The sequence below is a fragment of the Rattus norvegicus genome, chromosome 6 (assembly GCF_021556685.1).
Source record: "Rattus norvegicus strain SHRSP/BbbUtx chromosome 6, alternate assembly SHRSP_T2T, whole genome shotgun sequence".
Taxonomy (NCBI): domain Eukaryota; kingdom Metazoa; phylum Chordata; class Mammalia; order Rodentia; family Muridae; genus Rattus; species Rattus norvegicus.
In genome coordinates, this window is record NC_141539.1 from 81,600,166 (window position 1) to 81,618,200 (window position 18,035).

General features: G+C 40.8%; 1 protein-coding gene across 6 annotated transcripts in view; it reads left to right on the forward strand.

The window, feature by feature from the left end:
* Positions 1-18,035, forward strand: part of Ttc6 (tetratricopeptide repeat domain 6) — a 213,819-nt gene that overhangs the window by 95,182 nt on the left and 100,602 nt on the right. For all 6 annotated transcript variants that reach the window (XR_015622056.1, XR_015622057.1, XR_015622058.1 and 3 more), the window contains 1 exon segment: positions 2,103-2,207. Coding sequence is in view for 3 of the 6 variants with exons in the window: in XM_087554072.1 (XP_087410198.1) it covers positions 2,103-2,207 (105 nt within the window). In the remaining 3 variants the exon portion in view is untranslated.

An 18,035-nucleotide genomic window follows, 5' to 3' on the forward strand; every position in this document is an offset into this window, starting at 1 on the left:
CTGAAGGAGAAAGTCTTCTCACCACATCTCTTGCCAGGTGTAAGCATTATGCTGACCTTGGTCACCCAGTGAGGCAGTGCTGAAATTTCTTCCGTATAAACTATTCTCCTGTCTGCATTATCCTTTTTAAGGAAATCACTTGCATGGTCTTATTTAAAAAGTAGGTAGTTTCCTTCTATCTCTTTGAGATTAGAATATTTACAGAAGTTAGAGTTTTTCTCTGTAGGAAAATGTTCTGTTCATTCATTCACTCCCTCATCTGTTGAGAAAAAGCATTACTGATAGATAGCACATTATACTTTATACTCCAGTGCAACTTGATTACTCCCAGTACCATTGCTAAAATGGTTCGCTTCTATTTGTTTCTTTAAAGGCACCATAATTTTTCTCAGTACAAAATGTTCCAGACTCATACATTTTCTGGTTTGTTTATGTGATGCATCCTGGTTCCATTTATGTGCTTAGAAACCCAGATGTGTACAGGATATAGACTCGTACTATGGAGGCACTGTTTCTTTTAGGCCTCGCCAACCAACAAAGCAAGCATATATGTGTCTCCAGTGGGACAGCAGCACACATGAAGTCACAAGGCCCATGCAAGTTTAAGCTAGACAAACCCCACGTGGAAGGAGGGGGGCGAGCCGCACCAGCTGAGGAGCCATGAGCTCGTGATGGTAGCTGGGAGAAGTCAGTATTTTAATGATGTGACCTCTGGTTGGCTGACTAGTTTTCAGGGCACACCCCGCTCTCAAACCAGATTTGATGTGGACAAAAAGAAGAAAAACAAACTGGTGTTTGGGTAGGTAGGGCAGTAAGGGTAGAAAGGGTAGATATAGGGGTTTCGGGAATGGATATGATCAATATATGCTTATGGAATTCATAAAGATTAATAAAAAGAATCTAAATTATGTGTCTGTGTATGCTAACTCATGTAAATATGTGCATCGGTCATTATAATGTGTGTAAATGTCACTATATGTAAGCATCTGTGTCTATACTAGACTAAATGTGAGTTCATAACCCACTGTGATAAGGGACCTCTAGGTACCCCTCGATTATCTTTAAACTCTCACTCCAACAGTGGCAAACTGACTCCCACCATCCTTCACTCTTCTACTCAGTAGTCCAGTCTGTGTGAGTGGAAGTGTCAGACTTGCTAGTCCGTTTCCCTGTATGTCGGCAACTAAAGCCAGTACCACAGGGACTGTTTCCTGTCTCTCTCTTTAGTTTTACATTCCCCGCCGAGTCCCAGTCACTGAGCTCAGCACACCACCTAGAATATAAGGTTGTTCCGCATATCGACAACACAGTTAGAATATGTTCTTTTGTTTTGCATTCCACCCTGCACTCTTTACTCCCGGAATGTTTTCTAAAGCTTTGCATCGTTATTCAAAGTTATTCAAATGCTACCACAATTCTGGTAGCATCCCCGATAGTTCTACTTTTCTAAAACAAATCCCTTTTTAATTTATGACCTAATAGCTTAATAACTCTATACACATATGATCCTAAGTAATCTCCACCCCCCGTCGTCTCCCTCCCCCGCCTCCCGTATGCTCTAGTACATTTATAGAAATAACATTTTGCATGAAGTTTTCTGAAACTATTTTTCTCCTTACTGTTTGTCAGCTCCATCTATGGGCTGTAATTGTTGTACCTAAATAGCTTTATAATAATGTTTATTTATCTGTTTCTCTCCCACAGAACACTCAGACTGGACTCTATGTTCTAATTTAGTATGTCTGTAAATGACCTATACATATTTCCCCATGCATGTACATAAGAACTTGGTTAGAACACATAGCGAAGAAGTGACATTTCTGAACCAGATGGCACGTGTACCTCCTGTTTTGCTGGTCAGTTTGCCTCCAGCGTGGCTCCCCTGTTCCTCATGCCACAAAGTCACCACTGCTGGCTTTACTTGGTGTCCTTTAAGCTGACAGCTTGCAAAGTCATCTTCCCTTGACATTCAGAGGCTGTGTAACAAACCAAGCCATTTATTTTTCAACAACTACAAACAATGTGGCAGGAACTCGGGATTTTGGTTTTAGAGGGTATTTGTCACTATTTGTCATAGTTTTTGTTTTATAATATTTTCCAAGGTGTCTGCGTATCCTGGAACATCAAAGATGTTTTGGAATCTTACTGCACCCAAATTCGCTATTCCAGAATCAACCATGAGAGAAACTTTATATCCAAAATATGAGGTAATGAATGTATTTCCTCTATTGTAATTTTTGCTGTTAATAAATAATGAACTTGTATAATTGCTTCTGATATAAAATTTGTTAGACAGTAGTTATATAACTTGTCAAGCAATTGTTGCCATGGTCAGGATTTGTTGTATGATACCATTGGAGATGATTCATATGTGTAAATAGTTGTCACACATACATATGAATGTAACATATTTAATAAAATTATGGCATATATATGTATGCATATATCCTATAACTATGACTTATTACTTCTTTAAATTAAATACTTATTGTAGCTAGACAAGAATAACCTGTTTTCTTTTTGGAAGAGTATTTTATTTGAGGATTTAAGTTATAAAGTCATCCAGATTTTGTAGAGGACCTCAGGTATGTTCATTTACGTTTTTGGTACATGAAGACAATGATTATTTATTATCAAATTTTAGATAATAATTAAGACTCCCTATTAAATTCGCTGGCGGTGTTAGTAATATTGTTGATATGTGCCTCACAGTTAAGACTTTATAGTTCTCTTGGAAAAGCAGACTTTTACACTTTGTTGGAAAAGCAAACTTTATTTCAAACCAGTCTAGAAGAGTAGCCAGACTGGTAGAAGACAGCACACGGCCACATGGCCAGTTGGCACAGGCTTGCTCGGGACTCTGTCCAGGTCCTGCTCATCACCAAGCACCTGCTGCAGTTTCCCCTCAGGTTGACACTGAAATGTTGCCTTGCCAGGAGTTGACGATGTCTCTGTTTTCCAAACGGACTAATTTCATAGAAGAAGACAGTTAACTTTTTTTTGAAGCTCTGTAGAATTCTGACCTAAATCTATCTGTCCCTGGGATTTTGTTACTTGGGCCATTTTAAATCATGGCTTTATCTCAAGATAACATTTGTTGGGTATGCCAGGGCCATCGCACACAGGAAACTACAGAATCTGTGACTACATGCTCAAGACTTAAGCAAGATCTCATCAGCCAATCCCAGCACGGAAAGTGGAAGGGCCATGAAGCCCTACCCTTCTGCCTGAAAAGCTATAGGGAACTGACAGAGTGAGAGTCAGGTTCCCTAGGGATATTTTTCCAAAAAGGGTACCTGTGCTCCAGATGGATCTTTACCCATGTTCAAACAGGTAGCACTAAATGAAATCAGTGGGTTTTAAAAACAAAACACAACAAAGCGGTGGCTGGGGTGGGTGTGGGGAGTGGCAAGGAGTAATGGAGCGAGGATTGAGGGAATATTTGAGTAAAGCACATTTGTATGCGTGTATGGAGTGTGAATCGGGTGGCAGCTCCACATGTCCCAAAGCAGGAAGAAGGGGATTATATGCTGAGCCAATCAAAGGTGGCCTGCTGCCAAATGGAATGTCCCCGGGCTTTCTGAAAAATGATTGACACAGCTCAGGTGTCAGTGGTCAGCACGACACACTCTACTGACTGCTCTAACAACATCGTTTTTCCAATAGGGTTTGGCATGTGTGCCCAGTCACCTGGTGGACAAAATGGCAGTCGTGACCAAGATGGCTGTCATCACACTGAGTGACTGCCTGCGAGAATTGTCTCCTTCGTTGATTTTGTTACCGGTTATTTTCTTTACATAGTTCAAAAGAAAATACTAGAGTTGACACAGATAGGAGGAATCTTCTTGGAATTTTGAAAGAATTCATTGTTTCTTCAGAAGTGAATTATCTGGGAAAGTTTCTGATGATCTAAATGTCTTCTTTACTGATTTTTGAGTTATTTATACCTAGTAATTTTTGAGCCAGCTGTTAACTCATTACAGAAAGCCATATGTTTTATGAGACACATGTTTTCTGTCAGTTTTAAGCTCTGTTTCCTTTCCATTTCTCACAATTTTTACATCTACAATAGGATTTTTAGAAAGCATTTACTTCCTTGTTTCTTTTCTCTGTTTTCAATTGTAAACTTCACCCTTTATCAAGCTGCTATACTTGCACCAGCAAAGAACAACCACTGCGAGTACATTTTTAATAAGATTTATGATATTCAGTGTCCAAACTATTTATCGTGGCCTGCCAGCAGGAAAAGAAAGGAGTTTAGGATATCTGCTTTGATTAAAAATATTTTGGATTAACTATCACATCATTGTGACACTATGACAATTTGCTTTTTTTTTTTTTTTTTTTTTTCAAGGTATCTGGTTTTATGTGGAGGACCTTGATACCAGTGTTGTTCTTGTTCAGGAATTGCTTAGATAACTGTATTATTGAAATACAATAATAAGTGTAAACTCTCTCTGTCATTTTTGGGACACACAATTTCACAGCAGATTTCCTAGTCCCTTGGCTTTTGCAATCTTTCTCTTTTCCCTCCTGCAACCCTCCCTGAGTCTTAGGTACAAGAGTTGTGTTGTATATGTAGCCATTGGACTTAGTAGCACATAATCATTCATTCTATGCATTTTGATCACGTGGTTTTCTGTGCTGTTCACTCTTTGCTGCAAAAATATGCTTCCTTAATGAGATGTATACTTATTTGTGGGTATATGAGTAAGTATTTAAAATGCAGTAAGAAACTAACATGATTTAATAAAGAGGCAGTAGTAGTCTTTTTTAAGAACCATAACCTCACTCTCCTCAGGCAGTTGGCTATGTTTCCAATACCATGCAAGATGTCCTGCCTGATGAGTGGGCCTTGAATCCAATTACACAGATTTTGGTCATTGTTAAGGTATCAGTGCCACTACTGTACCCATAGTGTTTTGCCATGCTGACCATGAAGTCCATAACTTCATTTTATATATATGTATATATAATATATATTTATGTGTGTGTGGTATGTTTGTGTTTGTATGTGTATGTGTGGTGTGTGTGTGTGTGTTTAAATATATTTATTTTTTTTTTATTAACTTGAGTATTTCTTATATACATTTCGAGTGTTATTCCCTTTCCCGGTTTCCGGGCAAACATCCCCCTCCCCCCTCCCCTTCCTTATGGGTGTTCCCCTCCTACCCTCCCCCCATTGCCGCCCTCCCCCCATAGACTAGTTCACTGTGGGTTCAGTCTTAGCAGGACCCAGGGCTTCCCCTTCCACTGGTGCTCTTACTAGGATATTCATTGCTACCTATGGGGTCAGAGTCCAGGGTCAGTCCATGTATAGTCTTTAGGTAGTGGCTTAGTCCCTGGAAGCTCTGGTTGCTTGGCATTGTTGTACTTTTGGGGTCTCGAGCCCCTTCAAGCTCTTCCAGTTCTTTCTCTGATTCCTTCAATAGGGGACCTATTCTCAGTTCAGTGGTTTGCTGCTGGCATTCGCCTCTATATTTGCTGTATTCTGGCTGTGTCTCTCAGGAGCGATCTACATCCGGCTCCTGTCGGTCTGCACTTCTTTGCTTCATCCATCTTGTCTAATTGGGTGGCTGTATATGTATGGGCCACATGTGGGGCAGGCTCTGAATGGGTGTTCCTTCAGTCTCTGTTTTAATCTTTGCCTCTCCCTTCCCTGCCAAGGGTATTCTTTTTCCTCATTTAAAGAAGGAGTGAAGCATTCACATTTTGATCATCCGTCTTGAGTTTCGTTTGTTCTAGGGATCTAGGGTAATTCAAGCATTTGGGCTAATAGCCACTTATCAATGAGTGCATACCATGTATGTCTTTCTGTGATTGGGTTAGCTCACTCAGGATGATATTTTCCAGTTCCAACCATTTGCCTACGAATTTCATAAACTCGTTGTTTTTGATAGCTGAGTAATATTCCATTGTGTAGATGTACCACATTTTCTGTATCCATTCCTCTGTTGAAGGGCATCTGGGTTCTTTCCATTTTCTGGCTATTATAAATAAGGCTGCGATGAACATAGTGGAGCACGTGTCTCTTTTATATGTTGAGGCATCTTTTGGGTATATGCCCAAGAGAGGTATAGCTGGATCATCAGGCAGTTCAATGTCCAATTTTCTGAGGAACCTCCAGACTGATTTCCAGAATGGTTTTACCAGTCTGCAATCCCACCAACAATGGAGGAGTGTTCCTCTTTCTCCACATCCTCGCCAGCATCTGCTGTCACCTGAGTTTTTGATCTTAGCCAATCGCACTGGTGTGAGGTGAAATCTCAGGGTTGTTTTGATTTGCATTTCCCTTATGACTAAAGATGTTGAACATTTCTTTAGGTGTTTCTCAGCCATTCGGCATTCCTCAGCTGTGAATTCTTTGTTTAGCTCTGAACCCCATTTTTTAATAGGGTTATTTGTTTCCCTGCGGTCTAACTTCTTGAGTTCTTTGTATATTTTGGAAATAAGGCCTCTATCTGTTGTAGGATTGGTAAAGATCTTTACCCAATCTGTTGGTTGCCGTTTTGTCCTAACCACAGTGTCCTTTGCCTTACAGAAGCTTTGCAGTTTTATGAGATCCCATTTGTCGATTCTTTTTTTTTTTTTTTTGTTTTGTTTTTTTTTTTTATTAACTTGAGTATTTCTTATATACATTTCGAGTGTTATTCCCTTTCCCGGTTTCCGGGCAAACATCCCCCTCCCCCCTCCCCTTCCTTATGGGTGTTCCCCTCCCAACCCTCCCACCATTGCCGCCCTCCCCCCATAGACTAGTTCACTGGGGGTTCAGTCTTAGCAGGACCCAGGGCTTCCCCTTCCACTGGTGCTCTTACTAGTATATTCATTGCTACCTATGGGGTCAGAGTCCAGGGTCAGTCCATGTATAGTCTTTAGGTAGTGGCTTAGTCCCTGGAGGCTCTGGTTGCTTGGCATTGTTGTACTTTTGGGGTCTCGAGCCCCTTCAAGCTCTTCCAGTTCTTTCTCTGATTCCTTCAATAGGGGACCTATTCTCAGTTCAGTGGTTTGCTGCTGGCATTCGCCTCTGTATTTGCTGTATTCTGGCTGTGTCTCTCAGGAGCGATCTACATCCGGCTCCTGTCGGTCTGCACTTCTTTGCTTCATCCATCTAGTCCAATTGGGTGGCTGTATATGTATGGGCCAAATGTGGGACAGGCTCTGAATGGGTGTTCCTTCAGTCTCTGTTTTAATCTTTGCCTCTCCCTTCCCTGCCAAGGGTATTCTTTTTCCTCATTTAAAGAAGGAGTGAAGCATTCACATTTTGATCATCCGTCTTGAGTTTCGTTTGTTCTAGCGATCTAGGGTAATTCAAGCATTTGGGCTAATAGCCACTTATCAATGAGTGCATACCATGTATGTCTTTCTGTGATTGGGTTAGTTCACTCAGGATGATATTTTCCAGTTCCAACCATTTGCCTACGAATTTCATAAACTCGTTGTTTTTGATAGCTGAGTAATATTCCATTGTGTAGATGTACCACATTTTCTGTATCCATTCCTCTGTTGAAGGGCATCTGGGTTCTTTCCATTTTCTGGCTATTATAAATAAGGCTGCAATGAACATAGTGGAGCACGTGTCTCTTTTATATGTTGAGGCATCTTTTGGGTATATGCCCAAGAGAGGTATAGCTGGATCCTCAGGCAGTTCAATGTCCAATTTTCTGAGGAACCTCCAGACTGATTTCCAGAATGGTTTTACCAGTCTGCAATCCCACCAACAATGGAGGAGTGTTCCTCTTTCTCCACATCCTCGCCAGCATCTGCTGTCACCTGAGTTTTTGATCTTAGCCAATCGCACTGGTGTGAGGTGAAATCTCAGGGTTGTTTTGATTTGCATTTCTCTTATGACTAAAGATGTTGAACATTTCTTTAGGTGTTTCTCAGCCATTCGGCATTCCTCAGCTGTGAATTCTTTGTTTAGCTCTGAACCCCATTTTTTAATAGGGTTATTTGTTTCCCTGCGGTCTAACTTCTTGAGTTCTTTGTATATTTTGGATATAAGGCCTCTATCTGCTGTAGGGTTGGTAAAGATCTTTTCCCAATCTGTTGGTTGCCGTTTTGTCCTAACCACAGTGTCCTTTGCCTTACAGAAGCTTTGCAGTTTTATGAGATCCCATTTGTCAATTCTTGATCTTAGAGCATAAGCCATTGGTGTTTTGTTCAGGAAATTTTTTCCAGTGCCCATGTGTTCCAGATGCTTCCCTAGTTTTTCTTCTATTAGTTTGAGTGTGTCTGGTTTGATGTGGAGGTCCTTGATCCACTTGGACTTAAGCTTTGTACAGGGTGATAAGCATGGATCGATCTGCATTCTTCTACATGTTGCCCTCCAGTTGAACCAGCACCATTTGCTGAAAATGCTATCTTTTTTCCAATGGATGGTTTTGGCTCCTTTGTCAAAAATCAAGTGACCATAGGTGTGTGGGTTCATTTCTGGGTCTTCAATTCTATTCCATTGGTCTATCTGTCTGTCCCTGTACCAATACCATGCAGTTTTTATCACTATTGCTCTGTAATACTGCTTGAGTTCAGGGATAGTGATTCCCTGAAGTCCTTTTATTGTTGAGGATAGTTTTAGCTATCCTGGGTTTTTTGTTATTCCAGATGAATTTGCAAATTGTTCTGTCTAACTCTTTGAAGAATTGGATTGGTATTTTGATGGGGATTGCATTGAATCTGTAGATCGCTTTTGGTAAAATGGCCATTTTTACTATATTAATCCTGCCAATCCATGAGCATGGGAGATCTTTCCATCTTCTGAGGTCTTCTTCAATTTCTTTCTTCAGTGTCTTGAAGTTCTTATTGTACAGATCTTTTACTTGCTTGGTTAAAGTCACACCGAGGTACTTTATATTATTTGGGTCATTATGAAGGGTGTCGTTTCCCTAATTTCTTTCTCGGCTTGTTTCTCTTTTGTATAGAGGAAGGCAACTGATTTATTTGAGTTAATTTTATACCCAGCCACTTTGCTGAAGTTGTTTATCAGCTTTAGTAGTTCTCTGGTGGAACTTTTGGGATCACTTAAATATACTATCATATCATCTGCAAATAGTGATATTTTGACCTCTTCTTTTCCGATCTGTATCCCTTTGATCTCCTTTTGTTGTCTGATTGCTCTGGCTAGAACTTCAAGAACTATATTGAATAAGTAGGGAGAGAGTGGGCAGCCTTGTCTAGTCCCTGATTTTAGTGGGATTGCTTCAAGTTTCTCTCCATTTAGTTTAATGTTAGCAACTGGTTTGCTGTATATGGCTTTTACTATGTTTAGGTATGGGCCTTGAATTCCTATTCTTTCCAGGACTTTTATCATGAAGGGGTGTTGAATTTTGTCAAATGCTTTCTCAGCATCTAATGAAATGATCATGTGGTTCTGTTCTTTCAGTTTGTTTATATAATGGATCACGTTGATGGTTTTCCGTATATTAAACCATCCCTGCATGCCTGGGATGAAGCCTACTTGATCATGGTGGATGATTGTTTTGATGTGCTCTTGAATTTGGTTTGCCAGAATTTTATTGAGTATTTTTGCGTCGATATTCATAAGGGAAATTGGTCTGAAGTTCTCTTTCTTTGTTGTGTCTTTGTGTGGTTTAGGTATAAGAGTAATTGTAGCTTCGTAGAAGGAATTTGGTAGGGCTCCATCTGTTTCAATTTTGTGGAATAATTTGGATAATATTGGTATGAGGTCTTCTATGAAGGTTTGATAGAATTCTGCACTAAACCCATCTGGACCTGGGCTCTTTTTGGTTGGGAGACCTTTAATGACTGCTTCTATTTCCTTAGGAGTTATGGGGTTGTTTAACTGGTTTATCTGTTCCTGATTTAACTTTGATACCTGGTATCTGTCTAGGAAATTGTCCATTTCCTGAAGATTTTCAAATTTTGTTGAATATAGGTTTTTATAGTAAGATCTGATGATTTTTTGAATTTCCTCTGAATCTGTAGTTATGTCTCCCTTTTCATTTCTGATTTTGTTAATTTGGACGCACTCTCTGTGTCCTCTCGTTAGTCTGGCTAAGGGTTTATCTATCTTGTTGATTTTCTCAAAGAACCAACTTTTGGTCCTGTTGATTCTTTCTATGGCCCTTTTTGTTTCTACTTGGTTGATTTCAGCTCTGAGTTTGATTATTTCCTGCCTTCTACTCCTCCTGGGTGTATTTGTTTCTTTTTGTTCTAGAGCTTTTAGGTGTGCTGTCAAGCTGCTGACATATGCTCTTTCCTGTTTCTTTCTGCAGGCACTCAGCGCTATGAGTTTTCCTCTTAGCACAGCTTTCATTGTGTCCCATAAGTTTGAGTATGTTGTATCCTCATTTTCATTAAATTCTAAAAAGTTTTTAATTTCTTTCTTTATTTCTTCCTTGACCAGGTTATCATTGAGTAGAGCATTGTTCAATTTCCACGTATATGTGGGCATTCTTCCCTTATTGTTATTGAAGACCAGTTTTAGGCCGTGGTGGTCTGATAGCACGCATGGGATTATTTCTATCTTTCTGTACCTGTTGAGGCCCGTTTTTTGACCAATTATATGGTCAATTTTGGAGAAAGTACCATGAGGAGCTGAGAAGAAGGTATATCCTTTTGCTTTAGGATAGAATGTTCTATAAATATCCGTTAAGTCCATTTGGCTCATGACTTCTCTTAGTCTGTCGACATCACTGTTTAATTTCTGTTTCCATGATCTGTCCATTGATGAGAGTGGGGTGTTAAAATCTCCCACTATTATTGTGTGAGGTGCAATGTGTGTTTTGAGCTTTAGTAAGGTTTCTTTTACGTATGTAGGTGCCCTTGTATTTGGGGCATAGATATTTAGGATTGAGAGTTCATCTTGGTGGATTTTTCCTTTGATGAATATGAAGTGTCCTTCCTTATCTTTTTTGATGACTTTTAGTTGGAAATTGATTTTATTTGATATTAGAATGGCTACTCCAGCTTGCTTCTTCTGACCATTTGCTTGGAAATTTGTTTTCCAGCCTTTCACTCTGAGGTAGTGTCTGTCTTTGTCTCTGAGGTGTGTTTCCTGTAGGCAGCAGAATGCAGGGTCCTCGTTGCGTATCCAGTTTGTTAATCTATGTCTTTTTATTGGGGAGTTGAGGCCATTGATATTGAGAGATATTAAGGAATAGTGATTATTGCTTCCCGTTATATTCATATTTGGATGTAAGGTTATGTTTGTGTGCTTTCATTCTCTTTGTTTTGTTGCCAAGACGATTAGTTTCTTGCTTCTTCTAGGGTATAGCTTGCCTCCTTGTGTTGGGCTTTACCATTTATTATCCTTTGTAGTGCTGGATTTGTAGAAAGATATTGTGTAAATTTGGTTTTGTCATGGAATATCTTGGTTTCTCCATCAATGTTAATTGAGAGTTTTGCTGGATACAGTAACCTGGGCTGGCATTTGTGTTCTCTTAGGGTCTGTATGACATCAGTCCAGGATCTTCTGGCCTTCATAGTTTCTGGCGAGAAGTCTGGTGTGATTCTGATAGGTCTCCCTTTATATGTTACTTGACCTTTTTCCCTTACTGCTTTTAATATTCTTTCTTTATTTTGTGCGTTTGGTGTTTTGACAATTATGTGACGGGAGGTGTTTCTTTTCTGGTCCAATCTATTTGGAGTTCTGTAGGCTTCTTGTATGCCTATGGGTATCTCTTTTTTTAGGTTAGGGAAGTTTTCTTCTATGATTTTGTTGAAGATATTTACTGGTCCTTTGAGCTGGGAGTCTTCACTCTCTTCTATACCTATTATCCTTAGGTTTGATCTTCTCATTGAGTCCTGGATTTCCTGTATGTTTTGGACCAGTAGCTTTTTCCGTTTTACATTATCTTTGACAGTTGAGTCAATGATTTCTATGGAATCTTCTGCTCCTGAGATTCTCTCTTCCATCTCTTGTATTCTGTTGGTGAAGCTTGTATCTACAGCTCCTTGTCTCTTCTTTTGGTTTTCTATATCCAGGGTTGTTTCCATGTGTTCTTTCTTGATTGCTTCTATTTCCATTTTTAATTCCTTCATCTGTTTGATTGTGTTTTCCTGGAATTCTTTCAGGGATTTTTGCCATTCCTCTTTGTAGGCTTCTACTTGTTTATTAATGATTTCCTGTGTTTCCCTAAGTGTGTTCATGTCTTTCTTGAAGTCCTCCAGCATCATGATCAAATATGATTTTGAAACTAGATCTTGCTTTTCTGGTGTGTTTGGATATTCCATGTTTGTTTTGGTGGGAGAATTGGGCTCCGATGATGGCATGCAGTCTTGGTTTCTGTTGCTTGGGTTCCTGCGCTTGCCTCTCGCCATCAGATTATCTCTAGTGTTACTTTGTTCTGCTATTTCTGACAGTGGGTAGACTGACCTATAAGCCTGTGTGTCAGGAGTGCTGTAGACCTGTTTTCCTCTCTTTCAGTCAGTTATGGGGACAGTGTGTTCTGCTTTCGGGCGTGTAGTTTTTCCTCTCTACAGGTCTTCAGCTGTTCCTGTGGGCCTGTGTCTTGAGTTCACCAGGCAGCTTTCTTGCAGCAGAAAATTTGGTCTTACCTGTGGTCCCGAGGCTCAGGTTCGCTCGTGGGGTGCTGCCCAGGGGCTCTCTGCAGCGGCAGCAACCAGGAAGACCTGTGCCGCCCCTTCCGGGAGCTTCAGTGCACCAGGGTTCCAGATGGTCTTTGGCTTTTTCCTCTGGCGTCCGAGATGTGTGTGCAGGGAGCAGTCTCTTCTGGTTTCCCAGGCTTGTCTGCCTCTCTGAAGGTTTAGCTCTCCCTCCCACGGGATTTGGGTGCAGAGAACTGTTTATCCGGTCTGTTTCTTTCAGGATCCGGCGGTGTCTCAGGCGCAGAAGTCCTGCTGCTCCTGGGCCCTCCCCCACGGGAGCCCAGAGGCCTTATACAGTTTCCTCTTGGGCCAGGGATGTGGGCAGGGGTGAGCAGTGTTGGTGGTCTCTTCTGCTCTGCAGCCTCAGGAGTGCCCACCAGACCAGGCGGTTGGGTCTCTCTCTCACCGGGTCTGGGAGCAGAGAGCTGCTGCGGGCCGGGATCCGCGGGTGTGGGACTTCCGGTAAACACAGACCGTGCGGGGTCCTAGAGAAATTCTGCTTCCGTGTGTCCCAAGCTCACCAGGCAGCTTTCTTGCAGCAGAAAATTTGGTCCTACCTGTGGTCCCGAGGCTCAGGTTCGCTCGTGGGGTGCTGCCCAGGGGCTCTCTGCAGCGGCAGCCCCATTTGTCGATTCTTGATTTTAGAGCATAAGCCATTGGTGTTTTGTTCAGGAAATTTTTTCCAGTGCCCATGTGTTCCAGATGCTTCCCTAGTTTTTCTTCTATTAGTTTGAGTGTGTCTGGTTTGATGTGGAGGTCCTTGATCCACTTGGACTTAAGCTTTGTACAGGGTGATAAGGATGGATCGATCTGCATTCTTCTACATGTTGCCCTCCAGTTGAACCAGCACCATTTGCTGAAAATACTATCTTTTTTCCATTGGATGGTTTTGGCTCCTTTGTCAAAAATCAAGTGACCATAGGTGTGTGGGTTCATTTCTGGGTCTTCAATTCTATTCCATTGGTCTATCTGTCTGTCTCTGTACCAATACCATGCAGTTTTTATCACTATTGCTCTGTAATACTGCTTGAGTTCAGGGATAGTGATTCCCCCTGAAGTCCTTTTATTGTTGAGGATAGCTTTAGCTATCCTGGGTTTTTTGTTATTCCAGATGAATTTGCAAATTGTTCTGTCTAACTCTTTGAAGAATTGGATTGGTATTTTGATGGGGATTGCATTGAATCTGTAGATTGCTTTTGGTAAAATGGCCATTTTTACCATATTAATCCTGCCAATCCATGAGCATGGGAGATCTTTCCATCTTCTGAGGTCTTCTTCAATTTCTTTCCTCAGTGTCTTGAAGTTCTTATTGTACAGATCTTTTACTTGCTTGGTTAAAGTCACACCGAGGTACTTTATATTATTTGGGTCTATTATGAAGGGTGTCGTTTCCCTAATTTCTTTCTCGGCTTGTTTCTCTTTTGTATAGAGGAAGGCAACTGATTTATTAGAGTTAATTTTATACCCAGCCACTTTGCTTAAGTTGTTTATCAGCTTTAGTAGTTCTCTGGTGGAACTTTTGGGATCACTTAAATATACTATCATGTCATCTGCAAATAGTGATATTTTGACCTCTTCTTTTCCGATCTGTATCCCTTTGATCTCCTTTTGTTGTCTGATTGCTCTGGCTAGATCTTCAAGAACTATATTGAATAAGTAGGGAGAGAGTGGGCAGCCTTGTCTAGTCCCTGATTTTAGTGGGATTGCTTCAAGTTTCTCTCCATTTAGTTTAATGTTAGCAACTGGTTTGCTGTATATGGCTTTTACTATGTTTAGGTATGGGCCTTGAATTCCTATTCTTTCCAGGACTTTTATCATGAAGGGGTGTTGAATTTTGTCAAATGCTTTCTCAGCATCTAATGAAATGATCATGTGGTTCTGTTCTTTCAGTTTGTTTATATAATGGATCACGTTGATGGTTTTCCGTATATTAAACCATCCCTGCATGCCTGGGATGAAGCCTACTTGATCATGGTGGATGATTGTTTTGATGTGCTCTTGAATTCGGTTTGCCAGAATTTTATTGAGTATTTTTGCGTCGATATTCATAAGGGAAATTGGTCTGAAGTTCTCTTTCTTTGTTGTGTCTTTGTGTGGTTTAGGTATAAGAGTAATTGTGGCTTCATAGAAGGAATTCGGTAGTGCTCCATCTGTTTCAATTTTGTGAAATAGTTTGGATAATATTGGTATGAGGTCTTCTATGAAGGTTTGATAGAATTCTGCACTAAACCCGTCTGGACCTGGGCTCTTTTTGGTTGGGAGACCTTTAATGACTGCTTCTATTTCCTTAGGAGTTATGGGGTTGTTTAACTGGTTTATCTGTTCCTGATTTAACTTCGATACCTGGTATCTGTCTAGGAAATTGTCCATTTCCTGAAGATTTTCAAATTTTGTTGAATATAGGTTTTTATAGTAAGATCTGATGATTTTTTGAATTTCCTCCGAATCTTTAGTTATGTCTCCCTTTTCATTTCTGATTTTGTTAATTTGGACACACTCTCTGTGTCCTCTCGTTAGTCTGGCTAAGGGTTTATCTATCTTGTTGATTTTCTCAAAGAACCAACTTTTGGTTCTGTTGATTCTTTCTATGGTCCTTTTTGTTTCTACTTGGTTGATTTCAGCTCTGAGTTTGATTATTTCCTGCCTTCTACTCCTCCTGGGTGTATTTGCTTCTTTTTGTTCTAGAGCTTTTAGGTGTGCTGTCAAGCTGCTGACATATGCTCTTTCCTGTTTCTTTCTGCAGGCACTCAGCGCTATGAGTTTTCCTCTTAGCACAGCTTTCATTGTGTCCCATAAGTTTGAGTATGTTGTATCTTCATTTTCATTAAATTCTAAAAAGTTTTTAATTTCTTTCTTTATTTCTTCCTTGACCAGGTTATCATTGAGTAGAGCATTGTTCAATTTCCACGTATATGTGGGCATTCTTCCCTTATTGTTATTGAAGACCAGTTTTAGGCCGTGGTGGTCCGATAGCACGCATGGGATTATTTCTATCTTTCTGTACCTGTTGAGGCCCTTTTTTTGACCAATTATATGGTCAATTTTGGAGAAAGTACCATGAGGAGCTGAGAAGAAGGTATATCCTTTTGCTTTAGGATAGAATGTTCTATAAATATCCGTTAAGTCCATTTGGCTCATGACTTCTCTTAGTCTGTCTACATCACTGTTTAATTTCTGTTTCCATGATCTGTCCATTGATGAGAGTGGGGTGTTGAAATCTCCCACTATTATTGTGTGAGGTGCAATGTGTGTTTTGAGCTTTAGTAAGGTTTCTTTTACATATGTAGGTGCCCTTGTATTTGGGGCATAGATATTTAGGATTGAGAGTTCATCTTGGTTGATTTTTCCTTTGATGAATATGAAGTGTCCTTCCTTATCTTTTTTGATGACTTTTAGTTGGAAATTGATTTTATTTGATATTAGAATGGCTACTCCAGCTTGCTTCTTCTGACCATTTGCTTGGAAAGTTGTTTTCCAGCCTTTCACTCTGAGGTAGTGTCTGTCTTTGTCTCTGAGGTGTGTTTCCTGTAGGCAGCAGAATGCAGGGTCCTCGTTGCGTATCCAGTTTGTTAATCTATGTCTTTTTATTGGGGAGTTGAGGCCATTGATATTGAGAGATATTAAGGAATAGTGATCATTGCTTCCCGTTATATTCATATTTGATGTGAGGTTATGTTTGTGTGCTTTCATTCTCTTTGTTTTGTTGCCAAGACGATTAGTTTCTTGCTTCTTCTAGGGTATAGCTTGCCTCCTTATGTTGGGCTTTACCATTTATTATCCTTTGTAGTGCTGGATTTGTAGAAAGATATTGTGTAAATTTGGTTTTGTCATGGAATATCTTGGTTTCTCCATCAATGTTAATTGAGAGTTTTGCTGGATACAGTAATCTGGGCTGGCATTTGTGTTCTCTTAGGGTCTGTATAACATCAGTCCAGGATCTTCTGGCCTTCATAGTTTCTGGCGAGAAGTCTGGTGTGATTCTGATAGGTCTCCCTTTATATGTTACTTGACCTTTTTCCCTTACTGCTTTTAATATTCTTTCTTTATTTTGTGCGTTTGGTGTTTTGACAATTATGTGACGGGAGGTGTTTCTTTTCTGGTCCAATCTATTTGGAGTTCTGTAGGCTTCCTGTATGTCTATGGGTATCTCTTTTTTTAGGTTAGGGAAGTTTTCTTCTATGATTTTGTTGAAGATATTTACTGGTCTTTTGAGCTGGGAGTCTTCACTCTCTTCTATACCTATTATCCTTAGGTTTGATCTTCTCATTGAGTCCTGGATTTCCTGTATGTTTTGGACCAGTAGCTTTTTCCGCTTTACATTATCTTTGACAGTTGAGTCAATGATTTCTATGGAATCTTCTGCTCCTGAGATTCTCTCTTCCATCTCTTGTATTCTGTTGGTGAAGCTTGTATCTACAGCTCCTTGTCTCTTCTTTTGGTTTTCTATATCCAGGGTTGTTTCCATGTGTTCTTTCTTGATTGCTTCTATTTCCATTTTTAATTCCTTCAACTGTTTGATTGTGTTTTCCTGGAATTCTTTCAGGGATTTTTGCGATTCCTCTCTGTAGGCTTTTACTTGTTTATTAATGTTTTCCTGTGCTTCCCTAAGTGTGTTCAGGTCTTTCCTGAAGTCCTCCAGCATCATGATCAAATATGATTTTGAAACTAGATCTTGCTTTTCTGGTGTGTTTGGATATTCCATGTTTGTTTTGGTGGGAGAATTGGGCTCCGATGATGGCATGTAGTCTTGGTTTCTGTTGCTTGGGTTCCTGCGCTTGCCTCTCGCCATCAGATTATCTCTAGTGTTACTTTGTTCTGCTATTTCTGACAGTGGCTAGACTGTCCTATAAGCCTGTGTGTCAGGAGTGCTGTAGACCTGTTTTCCTCTCTTTCAGTCAGTTATGGGGACAGAGTGTTCTGCTTTCGGGCGTGTAGTTTTTCCTCTCTACAGGTCTTCAGCTGTTCCTGTGGGCCTGTGTCTTGAGTTCACCAGGCAGCTTTCTTGCAGCAGAAAATTTGGTCTTACCTGTGGTCCCGAGGCTCAGGTTTGCTCGTGGGGTGCTGTCCAGGGGCTCTCTCCAGCGGCAGCAACCAGGAAGACCTGTGCTGCCCCTTCCGTTAGCTTCAGTGCACCAGGGTTCCAGATGGTCTTTGGCTTTTTCCTCTGGCGTCCGAGATGTGTGTGCAGGGAGCAGTCTCTTCTGGTTTCCCAGGCCTGTCTGCCTCTCTGAAGGTTTAGCTCTCCCTCCCACGGGATTTGGGTGCAGAGAACTGTTTATCTGGTCTGTTTCCTTCAGGGTCCGGCGGTGTCTGTGGCAGGGGTCCTGCCGCTCCTGGGCCCTCTGCCACGGGAGCCCAGAGGCCTTATACAGTTTCCTCTTGGGCCAGGGATGTGGGCAGGGGTGAGCAGTGTTGGTGGTCTCTTCTGCTCTGCAGCCTCAGGAGTGCCCACCTGACCAGGCGGTTGG